General features: G+C 33.4%; 3 protein-coding genes across 4 annotated transcripts in view; 2 read left to right on the plus strand and 1 right to left on the minus strand.

The window, feature by feature from the left end:
* LOC144851613 (rab3 GTPase-activating protein non-catalytic subunit-like) overlaps positions 1-12807 on the plus strand; it is a 194146-nt gene that overhangs the window by 35352 nt on the left and 145987 nt on the right. The gene's annotated exons all lie outside the window — the stretch shown is intronic.
* On the minus strand, positions 258-7012 carry LOC144851620 (N-acetylgalactosaminyltransferase 7-like). The gene is made up of 9 exons (XM_078709179.1): positions 6819-7012; positions 6222-6502; positions 5937-6103; positions 5421-5634; positions 4891-5064; positions 3175-3415; positions 2350-2568; positions 1685-1906; positions 258-1161 (listed from the first exon to the last, which is right to left on the minus strand). Exons 1-9 carry the CDS (start codon positions 6951-6953, stop codon positions 1018-1020), a joined length of 1797 nt encoding a protein of 598 aa, XP_078565305.1. The 5' UTR covers positions 6954-7012; the 3' UTR covers positions 258-1017.
* LOC144851916 (centriolar and ciliogenesis-associated protein HYLS1-like) lies at positions 7239-12795 on the plus strand. 2 transcript variants are annotated; one of them, XM_078709575.1, is made up of 11 exons: positions 7239-7362; positions 8057-8179; positions 8525-8587; positions 9086-9177; positions 9332-9453; positions 9863-9918; positions 10027-10163; positions 10502-10562; positions 10717-10783; positions 11269-11350; positions 11886-12795. In XM_078709575.1, the coding sequence occupies exons 1-11, from the start codon at positions 7278-7280 to the stop codon at positions 12060-12062; spliced, it is 1065 nt and encodes a 354-aa protein (XP_078565701.1). In that variant the 5' UTR covers positions 7239-7277; the 3' UTR covers positions 12063-12795. The 2 variants fall into 2 exon arrangements, with proteins under 2 accessions (XP_078565701.1, XP_078565702.1); XM_078709576.1 differs by having other exon boundaries at positions 7240-7367.

The raw sequence follows: 12807 nt of genomic DNA on the forward strand, positions 1-12807 counted from the left end.
AATTACTTTGACCTTTTATCGGTCTAAGGCACTTTGGTTGCCATAGAAATTACAAGGTGATATTTTTCTAAATATAACAGAGAAACAATAAAGAAATTATACAGAATATCATTGTATCAATAAATATGTTGAAACAAATACAATTAAATAAAATAATACATAACATTTATCCTAAACACTAACAAAATATATATTAAAACGAATAATTTAAAAATTTACTTCATAATAAAAACTGTAGTAAAGACAATTTTCAAAAAAATTAATGATTAAGATGTTAAAATAACACAATAACCATAATATTAATTATTATTAATTTGTATACAAATATACTTTTGTGTATCAAGAATATTCTATATATATTTCAGAACACCCAGTTATATCAAAGATGCCTGGAAGAATTAGAAAGTGAAATTTCAAATATATACTGTATTCCATATTTTGCTAATATAAATTCAGCATAAATTCATTCCTTTAACTTGCTGTATTATATTAATACATTTATTGAGGTCCAATATATATTCCAATATAAAGAATAAATCAAACTTATTTATTTATCATATATTCTTAATAAGATTTATTGCACAGACTTTGGTATTGTTATCTAAAAATTGTATAGATATCATTACACCATGGTAATAATTTGTACAAAATATTTGTTCCACCCAATAATATAATGGATTTAATAATAAGTAATATTTCCAAATAAACTTATTACTAAAGCCTTGTCTAGACTATAACACTTTATGTGATAACAAAATTGTCACTGTGCCCAAATATACTTAGTGATATGACATTATCCAGTACAAAAATGGACACATCAAGTTTTTTTTTCGCATAAAGTTTGATAGTGTAGACAGAGCTTAAGAATAAGACTTTAGGGTGAGAGCATTTACCTTTTTTCCAACAGCACATGCCCACTAATAACTAGGCCAACTACATGGAAAGTAAAGGGTATGTGTAAAGTGTATACCCTATAAACTCTATTTTCAGCGACCTTCAGTCGTTTTCTCATTGACATTAGTGACGTAGCATATTCTTGCTTGAAATGTCCCATCGTTGTACCGCTGCGTCCGCATTGCACGCTTTCATGAGTACATCACGTTTCGACGCTACATATTCCAGACACAGGTTCTGATCAGTTATTTTCAGTTGATTTGTTTCCTGAAAAAAAAAAATGAAATTTATAAAATTCAAACAAAATCTACACAGGATTTGAACACAGGACCATAGGATTGGTAGCCAAAAATATTGACCACCAACAGTGGCATAACACAGAGGCTCCCTAAGTGACCCTCCAACACATTTTTAGCCTTTTTTAATTTAATGCCTGTTTTTTTCCTCTGGAACCTGCTCAGGGTCCCCCATAAGCTCTGGGCCTATGGGTTTAGCCAGTGAGCGCTCATAGCCGTTACGCCACTGACCCCAAGCTACAATTTCTGGGGATGGTGATTGATAGTGTGTTTTTTTTTATTGTACTGACATAGGTATAAGACCATCCTCGGGTATAAGCCCACCCACTACTTTTGATACATTTTTTTAAGGCTAAATCCAGCACGAATTTTGGAATCTGCATAAGTAGTAAGTAGTGTAAAGTCAAACATATTTGATAACAAGTCTAGCTTTTGTAGGCCTGCCGATGTGTGGTCTTATACCGCTGTCAGTACGGTACTTATTCTTATCTTACCTCTACGTAAGTCCAGTGGTACTTATCGCCAAGTTCACATTTCCGTAATCGTACATCTCCTGATTTCGCATACGCACACTGATCATGCAATCTGAATTGGCCATCTTCAGTGACCCGGAACAACTGGTTTCCTCCACCTCCATGGCAACCGGATGTGGCAATTTTACCACCATCACGCCTCCCCATGGAATCAACACATACTCTAGTGTTTAGTGCTTGAACCTAGTAAGGCAATATAAGTACAGACTAACGTATAAACATTTGAATGAGACACTTTGAACTACTACTTTGAAGGAAGGTACTGTTTTGAAGGAGGGTAAACATATATATGTTGATATAAAGTTTTCCGTACACCAAGTAGTCCTTAAAAGAACTGTGGAGTTGCTGGTGGCTTCGATCAATATACTTTGATTGTTTTCTAGAGTGAGAATGAGCTATTTAGCGCAACGTCGAGAAATTCAACAGTTCTTTACAGAAGTACATACGTAGTGTACCGCAAACTTTATATCAACATATTGCTTATAGCCCTGTAAGCATTCAGGTATACAATATATTTAAAAATGTAAACCAAACATCAATATTTCTTGCAATGTAAATGCACAACACATACAACTGATGTATATTGACAGAATGTTGATTTAGGAAAACAATTTACGCAAACTTACTTCACCCCATTTTATGTTGGCGGCCGGAAGAGGAAACTTAAGAGGGATATCTGGTGCTATTTCTGTCATGAACCAGTGGAAGTTTTTGCAATTATGAGTCTTCTTAAACTCCAGCTGCTTCGTGAGGTCACCAGTATCTACCATCAACGCGTCTGGTTTACTCCGGTAGAAATATTTTGCATAATCGTCAAACCAAACATCAACCACTCGTCTTAAATTCTAAAAGAAAAAAATCAAATGTAAATTGTATTTATATACATAAAAAAGCCAAGGTACTGTACTGTATTCTCTCTCTTACTAGTGGGAAATGGTTCAATGTTAATATATTTATTGTATAAATTTGTAAAATCTGTCAAGAGTCAAGCCAGGCTGGTACAGTATTATGAATCTTGTGAATTGGATCGACAGTGGAAGCCCTTCTTTGAGACAACCATATTCAGGGGACACTTCCATTAAGGGAAACTTTTCTATGAAATAGAGAGTAATATGTTTTTTTATGCTTGTTTTTGTTTTATGTAATTTATGCTTTTTGTATTATTGTTTTTATTTTTCTGGATAATAAATGAATATGAACAATATGGCCAACCAATATTCAGGGGCCAACCAATATTCAGGGGACACCCCTATTAAGAGGATAGCCTACTGTTGTGGGACCCAAGGGTGTCTACTGTATATATCAATACCAAGTGGCCATGTTAATATATTTACCATTATCAATTGAAATGTACCGCTTGTCTGTTTTGTAAATGACTTCCCTGACGTGATGCCACCATTTTTAGAAATAAATGTTGTTTATGTTTATGATTTAAAAAACAAAAATCTTACCCTTTGACCCAGTATAAGCATACTGCCATTAGGAGCAGAGTAAGGAACCCGTCCAAGAATCCTGTAGATGTGACCCACTCTTGAACAGGGTACCCATAGCAAGGACCCACCGCACATCCAGATTTTGAAAGATAATTCAAAGTTTTCGCCTCCCCAAATCTCCAAGCCCTCATCGTAGGCCCCAAGTTCAAAAAAGTACTTTTTGTCCATGGCAAACAAGCCTCCTGCCATAGCTGGTGATCTGTAAAATGAAAACAATCTTAATTTTTACTTTAGCCAAAGTGTGAGTGTTATGTTAAGTTACTAGATCGTGATGGTGATAAAGCTCTCTCTCTCTAAATATCATCATCATGTCCATACAGTATATAGGCATTTTTTTTGTCATATAAAGTTTGATAGTGTAGACAGAGCTTTATGAAAATGTCTCATATACAGTTAGCATAAAAACACACAATGTGATTGTAACAGATATTTTATTAACCATAGAAGTTTAATTCCTGTATTAATTATTAATGCAATAAATAAATTTTAAATACCTTTACCTTTAATTATTGTGTATATATTAGCCAGCCTATTTCCTAAATATAACTAACCCTATAAATAATCTCTCTGAACATCAATGGGATTCGAACCGAGGGCTTCAGCTCCACAACCTAGTCTACACAATTGCGCCACACAAGCTCCATGCTTACATAGCGCTACCTACAATTTCCTAATTTATACCATAATTAATCTCATGAATTATTCATAATTTCTGCCTGAGATGTCGAGTAATAGAAATTTTGCATCCTGGTTTCAAATCCTTAATATAAACTATAACTTAGGTTTGACACTACTGTAAACACCTAAATCAATAATTAAATAAACTTATTATAAAACATATTTAAACAAATCCAGGTACACATATTATCATCAGTCTCACCCTTTACAAATTACAATAAGAACATATGGCAATCAATTTACAGCCATCCGGCAGACTTTAATATTCTATGCGTTGGATTGTTACAATACAGATAAAATAAAATATGCAATACATATAAAATGTACTAAATATAAACATGAGCATAAAATCAATACAGCGCCATCTGTAGCTAAATAAATTGTAAATTACCAGTAATGTATTCATCATTAAATTTATTTATTGCATTAATTAATACAGGAATTACACTTCTATGATTAATAAAATATCTGTTACAATCACACTGATAGATGATAATTTTGCAGTCACTATTGTGTGTTTTACCTGTATAGGAGACATTTTCATAAGGAAAAATGTATATAAAATCAAAGGAAATGCTAACACAGTAGAACCTCTATTAAGTGGACACCTTCAGGACCAAACAAAGTATCCATTAACTATTCAGGGGACACCGCAATTAAATAATTTAATTGGGGTGTCCCCTGAATAGGGGTTGGCTGTAGTGTTATAAAAAGTATTTTCTTGTTAATAATACTGGTTTTCCCTAAATAGTGGTGTCCTCTGAATAGTGGTGTCCAATATTTTTGTAACATCAGTAATGTTGTACAGTGATGTAGCCACAAGGAAGAAATGAGAACAATCTCTGTTCAAGCGACTGGGTTATCAAAGGCCTATGTGAAAAAGGTTGAAACCTTACCAACCGTACTGGTGGCTACGGCGGGTCCTATTAACATTATGTAAATTGGGCATAAGTAATTCACAAAGTTTGTTCTACTTTAACTAAAATGACCACTCACCTCCATGGCTCTGTTGAATACCGTCGCCTTGCTTTTTCAAACTCTGGAAGATTAAAATGTTTCCAGTAAAGACTCCAATCAAAGCCACCTCGATCTGGTTCTCCAGATCCTTGTGGATGGAATCTGTAATCTTGGTTGTCAATGACATCAATGATCGGGTTCACAACGGTCGTTCTAAACAATAAAAGCAATTCAATATATTTTTTTTATACATTTTTTATTTTTAGAATTGATATCCAATCAAAGGACAAACCTAGAAAATATGCTCTACACAACCTTGAAATGAAAAAAAAATTAAACATAAAGAAAATTGTGGAAAATGAATTTCACCTATTAATGTATGATATGTAAACAGTACACATACTACTACTACTAAAAAAAGAAATCAACAAAGACAAAAGACATTTAATAAATAGAGTAATATTGTAACTTATCGGCGCACTTTCATAAATGTGAGTTTCTATGGTTGAGCAAACATTATATATATTTACTTTTTATTTTAGTAAAATTATAAACACATGAAGTCTCACCTATTTTTAGCGATAGGTGTGAGCAGCGGTGGAAGCCAATTAAGGCCAACTTCGCAATGAGCATCCAGCCATAACAACACTTCACCAGACGCGTACTTGGCTCCGTTGATACGTGTGCGTATTAATCCTTCACGCCTCTCGTTGCGAAGTACTTTGACCTTATTTTGAAACTTTGGAAGTCTGGCGTAATCATCTAGGCGCTGTTTTAAATGATCTGAAATGTATATTTTATTCATAATAACTTAATTGATTAAATGCAAAAATCTGTAAATATCACAGCCACTTAATAAATATCTACTCAAATCAACAGCAATCAAATTTTACAGACTTTTCAATTAAACCTCTTTTCCACTAGGTGAATTTTATTTACACAAATCGTTAGCGTCAGCTTATATGCATACATATTAATATATATAATTTGCCTAGTGGAAACAGGCTTTACATTGCTTGAACTGTTGGGATTGGTAAGTAAGCAACGTATTAATAATGTTAATAACCAAGCTACATAGGGCTAACCTTTTGTACTAAAGTCGTCTACCAATATAATCTCATGTAGAAGCTCTGGCGGGGTTCGGTTCATTATACTGTGGACATTTCGTAGCAGTGTTGACCATCCCTCATTGTGAAACACGATAATCACGCTGGTCTTCGGAAGTTTTTCTGGGTAGTGCCAAAACTTACATCTGAAAAATTAAAATATGCAATAATAAATTAAAGACCAAAAAACCGTTCTCGATCATATTGTAATTTCTACACCACTTTCACAATGTTCTTTTGACGATTATGCCATACCATACTTACTGTTCATTTCTTAAATCTGGAATGTTTCTATCCAAAGAAATTTTATCACTGACATATTGGTTAAAACCATATTCTATAATTTTTTCATCTACAGCGGCTTTTTCCTCAGGCAGTGTTTTCACAGGGACCCCATTCTCACCCGGCCCTTCCCGCGGTGCTTGTGGGGGTGGCTCGTAATTGCCAATAGTGTCTTTAAAAACAGCGCCATTTTGACTGTATTTGGTATTTAAATCATGACCAGGAGCACCGCCACCTTCATTAAAATCATATCGGTACGAGTTCTAGAAGAAAAATGAAACAAATAATGAAATATAAATATTTTGTTATAAATTTCTTTACAAAATTTAGATTTAGCATGCCAAAACAGAATTCCAGTATTAAGTACAGATTTTTTTTTCATGCAAAAAACTATATATATAATCATAATTAATATTTTTAGAGAAGAAAAAATAATTATTTGACTGCAGGCACTATACTTAAAGCTAGGCTGCAAATTCAAACAGGAACAGTAGCACACGGCCGGGTAGTAAACCCAATCAGTCGGTAGAACTAGGTACACAGTACTAAAAAAGTACAAACACACCGGCCTAAACTCACCTTCCTGTTATGTTTGTTTGCATCAGCTGCACCTAAATCATTCGAGAAAAAAACATTTCTAACAAATAATAAAACGACAATGACTATAGTTAAGAGGTAGCATAATCTTCGATGTTTCAAACGAACTCTAGCCATGTTGTTTTTCAGTTCGAAACTAAGAACTCGTTATTAAAAAAATAAAAGTTCATGCCACGATTCAGTTTGATTGGTTTTTAAAGATAGAAATTACTCAAGCGAAGCGACAGCATCAATAATCGTTTGAGGTCGCTCGTCATAAGAGGTAAGAGATGTCGTTAGGGCAAAACTATTGAGGTTTAAATTACTTTGTTAGATCAGTATACTAACATAAAATAAGCGTGAGTAAAACCAAATATACAATGAGATGAATATAAAAATGGACATTTTTTGTTACTAGTTTATACCGAGTTCAGTTCACTACTTCAAAATGTTTACAATAAGATGCGGCATATCCTGCGTTCCATAGTAAAATTGGCACAACGTTTAAAATACAGAAATTCCAACGAACCGCGCTCTGTTAGTGTTAGTTGGGTAAGCTAAAAAAGCGAAAACGTACCACAAATCTAACTAACTAATGTATTTTAATCAAAGTAAATAACAATTTGAGAATGTAGGAATTTTTTTGAGTCCAGCTTATACTATAACATCGAGTATTTTCTATAAATATTATTGAGCTAGCCGCTAGGCCTCTGACTAGCTAGAGAGAGGCCCGGCTGGCTAGGTAGGCTACTACTACTAACTACTATCTAGGCCTAGGCTAGCCCTACTAGCTAGGCCCCCTCTCTAGGCCTAGGAAGCCCTCTCTCTACTACTAGAGAGAGGCATACTAGCTAGGCTAGCTAGAGGCCTAGACTAGGCCAGGGCCTTGCTTGGCTAGGTAGCCTCTTTATTTACTAATACTAGCTAGGCCTAGACTAGTTAGGCCTAGTAGTAATGGCTATTTTATTAATTAAAGAAGTGAGGTAGCGGGAACAGAATTGGAACTACGGACGATCTGGCCGAACCTAACCAATGAATTATTGATATATTCAAGTTTGCGGTACACCACATATTTGTTCTGAAAAGAACTGTTGAGTTTCTCGACGTTTCGATCAATAATATTTTTTGATCGTTCTCAGGGCGATAATGAATAATTATAAGGCTAAATTATTATAATAATTAATCATTATTTATTTGAAAACAATAATTGATAAACTGAAAGTGATATGTTTTTCTTACAGCTAAAAATACCATCCTGATCATGATGGATGGACTACATTTTACTGAAGAGGATATCAGAGAACAGCTGGTGGCATTAGGCTACCAGAATATACCACCTTCTAGACTAAAAGAATTTGCAAGAGGTAAAATGAAAATCAATTGCTGATGCTGTCGTAATTTAATATCTAATATCAACATAATTTACACCAGTGAAACCATTAAGAAAATATAATTATTAGGTACCGTATTGGTCCTTTAAATATCATAATGTGACAAAATATTAATTACATTGAGTTAATGGAAATCACTGTTTGAAATATAGTTACTTAATTTTGTGTAAAATTTATTCTGAAATATATATATGATACAAATCAAATTGAAGTTTAATTAAATATCTTGATATTCATATTATTGCTATAACTTTTGTTTACAGTATTGTATTGATTTTTATTATATTAATTAAATAATATTGATGTTTTTTTTTATAGATTTAGAGAAATTGATTGAACATGAACGCTCATATTCCAATACTTCATCATCTACTGCAGGAGGTAAGGCTTAGTATTTAAAACAAAGTGAAACTTGTTTTCATAAACAATAATTTCTTTTTTAAGATGGTTTATAAGAAAATGAAATTGCCAAATTTTTTTTTTAAAGTGTTTAAAGTGTTAGTGTGTTCACATGTAAAGCTCTGTTTACACTATCAAACTAGTAGTGATATGGCCAAATATGGTAGTGATATGACAGCATCATGTCTATATATTGACACATCACATTTTTTTGTCACATAAAGTTTGATAGTGTAGACAGAGCTTTAGAGTCTGTCTCTTCAATTATATTAATTTAAAGCTAATTATACAGTTTCTCCCTCTCTTTTGGTACAAGCCTATAGGGAGCCGTTATTAAGGGGAATTTTTCTATGAAATGTACAAGGGAAAAATATATGTTTTAACACTATGGCTAACCCCTAAGTAGATACTTTGTTGAGTCTCAAATGTGTCTCATTAATAGGAGTTTTTACTGTTAATGATGTAATTTGTTATTTACAGACACTGATGTATATGTAAGCTCTGCTACCGCAAGACAACCATTCAAGGCCAATACTAGTACTACACATGAGTACCAGCAAAACCCATCCACTGTGAGTATAAAGACGCGGAGGTGTGCGAGTTTGGCCAGCCTAACCTCTTCCACCCTAGTCTAAGTCTACTTAAAGACGGTTCGCTCAACTCAAAATATAAGTTTGTTTTTATTAATTTTGAAATGCATAATGTATTATTATATTTTCTTTAAAGAACTATCACTCACAGTATGGAAAGGAAAATGAACAAAAACCTGATTATCAGCCGAAAGGTATCCTTAAAAAAGACCCTGCAAGACAAACAAGGAAACCCCCTATCTTACGTAAAGTTGTGAGGTAAAACATTTAGCATCTTTTAATTCTATTATTAATTAATGAACATGAACATACAATTTCAAATTATCTTTATTAATCCTTCCGGAAATGTATTGCTCGTTTAAATATATATAAAAATGTTGCTGGGGCAAGATGTTAATATCTCCCTCAGTTCTACAGTAGCTCTTCTGTATGCCCATAGAAATTAAGAAATTCATACTTTTGGATTGAAAAAAGCCAGCAAAATAACAGGTAAAAGTGTACAGAACAAGAAGAAACAACAATATTAAACAATAAAAATCTAAACAATACAATCATGTTATCCATTATTACATTCATTTACATTTTTAGAGTACCTACCATGCTGTACCTAAAAGTGATAATTATTTGTAAATATATATATAAATATATGTTTGTTTGTTTTTTGTAGAAAAAGAGATGGTAAAGCTCAGGTATTTGATGAATCTACTACAGAAAGTGAAGCAGGTATATTTTTGAAATTTATTTATTATATAATATATTATTTGTTTATTTAAGTAAAAATATGATTTTTTTGTGACTAATTTAAACATTTCTTTTTATTATTCTCCAAAGATGAGATGACTGCATTAAATGATCAGCTAGGCCGACTCCCTCTTAATGACGCTGAGTCATATACTGAAACCGACACCGATACGTCAAGCATTATTCACGAAATATTCCCAAGAAGGCCGCGTTCTTCACGCGATTTAGTAAGCTAATGTTTGTTTTTATATTAATTTATTAAGTAGTCTATTGTTAGTCTAAAGCTCTGTTTACACTATCAAACTTTATGTGCCCATATATGGACATATCACTCCCATATTAGGGCACATCACTATCAAACTAGTTTGACAAAAAAGTGTGATGTGCCCAAATATGGTAGTGATATGCCCAAATATGGTAGTGATATGACATCATCATGTTCATATTATATGGCCCCCATCACATTTTTTTGTCACATAAAGTTTGATAGTGTAGACAGAGCTTTAAGTGCACCTCAAATATATATATGATGTAGTCATTGACTTTCTGATTTTCTTCTCCTTAGTACTCACACAGACCATCTGGTGATGAAGAGGGCATATACAAACCACATTTACCAAGATCTTGTAAGTCAACCTCTATTTAACCTGGTTCACCCTAAAGTTCCTGCCAGTATAACCTGGAGCACTCTTGACAGCTTGAGTGTGAACTCGGCTGTAAGCTACACTTTTAAAGCAGTTTTGTTGTTTATATTTGTAAACTTTATTTTTATTTTTCTAGTTATCCGGCCTTCATCTGCACAATGTCATTTCAGACGAAACAATGTCAAGACAGATCCTGTGTCAAGGTAATATTTATTTATCATAATAAAAGTTGGTTGGGTAGCCGAGTGGTTAGGACACTTGAATGTCGTACAGAGAGATCTGGGTTCAATTCCTGACAACTCCCAATCAACTCAGCTGTAAATGAGTACCTGGTTGAAAACTGCTAGGGAGGATAAGGTGGCGTGGAAAGGAACTGGCCACCCTACTACATAATGCCGAGGTTTATTAAAATGAGCTCTTAACAGCTCATTCCCCTACGTTCAGAAATGAATACGGGACTTTATACATTATGGACAAAGAAAATGATAATGTAAAAATGTATACCTTAAAAAAATGTATCTTAAGCTCTGTCTACACTATCAAACATTTGTGACAAAAAAATGTGATGTACCCATGGACATGATGATGTCATATCACTACCATATTTGGGCACATCACACTTTTTTTGTCAAACAAGTTTGATTGTGTAGACAGAGCTTAAAAGTTAGTTTCGTTTTTTTTTTTTAAGACATAAAATGTACCAGAGTGAATGGCATTCCAGGAAAGCTCCTGGTGAAAAGAATCGGAAAGACCTAAGATGGAACATTAGGGTAAGCCATCGTCGATTTGTACCCACAATATTATATGAAACGGGAAGGTTCAGATATTTTTTATCAATGAGATATATTTTTATTAATATATTGGGCAAATAATTCTTGTTGGTCTTTTGGCGCTGTGAGACGTCAGTAAATAGCGCTTTATAAAAGTTTGTTAATTATTATTATTGTTATGAACAATTTCTATAGAACATTATTACAGAACCTCTCCTTTGAGACACCCCTATTAAGGAAATACCTTCCTGGTTTGGAGGGGGTAGGAAGCGTGGGATTTATATTTTTAAACTATGGCCAGGCCCAACACCTATTCAGGGGACACCCTATTAGGGAAACATTTGGTTGAGTCCCGAATCCTCTTTATTATCCTCTTTATTATTGTTAGTGAATAAGTATAATTTTATTCTTTCAATAATATATATAAACTCCGAAAGTTTTAAAGAGTCGCTATCCAATCGAGTTTGAACAATACCATGAAAGTAATTAAATTTACATTTTGTGAACTACAGTAACTTTACATTTCAATTTACAGGAACGAATGATGTACAAAGATGACCCAGTTCTACCAAAAAATCAGACAAGAGTTTATGTTCCCAACTCCTACCAAGTACCAACCGAAAAGAAACGGCAAGCCCTTCGTTGGGCGGTTAGGACAGATTTAGCTAACAGACAAATGCCCCAGCCAGCTTCTGCAGCCTTCCAATTCTAAAGTTATCTAGAATTCTAGAGTTATATTTAACAAAATATGCCAGAATACAATGTTTTCTACTTGGGCCTTGTGTTGTATGCTTCCAGATACCAACCGATTGGGAAGTAAAGACCAATTTAGCTCATAGACAAATGACCCAGCCAGCTTCTGCAGACTTCCAATTCTAAAGGCGGAGTTAAATTTAACAAAATATGATATACAATGTTTTCTACTTTGGCCTTGTGTTGTATGCTTCCAGATACCAACCGATTGGATAAAGACAGATTTCCAGATCTAAATACAGAGTTATATTTATCAACTAAATATATAATAATGTTTGGCCTTGATTTGTATTGGATGCTTCCAGGTATCCACTGTTATAAAGGGAACATATTGGGCAGTAAAGGCGAGTTAGCTTGTAGATAAAAATAATCTGCAAGTTAATCTGGCAGCAAGTAATGTATAGACAATACATCTTTGTTCTACAATCACCTCTTTGTTTAAGTTGATACCTATAAAAAATATATTGTGTTATGATAGATTTATTATAAATTGTATATAAATTGACAATTGAGATTTCCTCAATGTGTTTGTATGTATTTAAGTACTATAGTTAAAACTAAAGTGCTGTATGTATTTTGATTTTTGTATTATTATTATTACAGTGCATCTCTCATTTACATATTTTGTAGTGTGGGATTTGTTACTATATTCTGTAGTGCACTAACATAGTTTTTCTAAATAAAAAATATTTTTCAAGTAAATA

This window comes from Antedon bifida, chromosome 9 (genome assembly GCF_963402885.1).
Source record: "Antedon bifida chromosome 9, ecAntBifi1.1, whole genome shotgun sequence".
NCBI lineage: Eukaryota > Metazoa > Echinodermata > Crinoidea > Comatulida > Antedonidae > Antedon > Antedon bifida.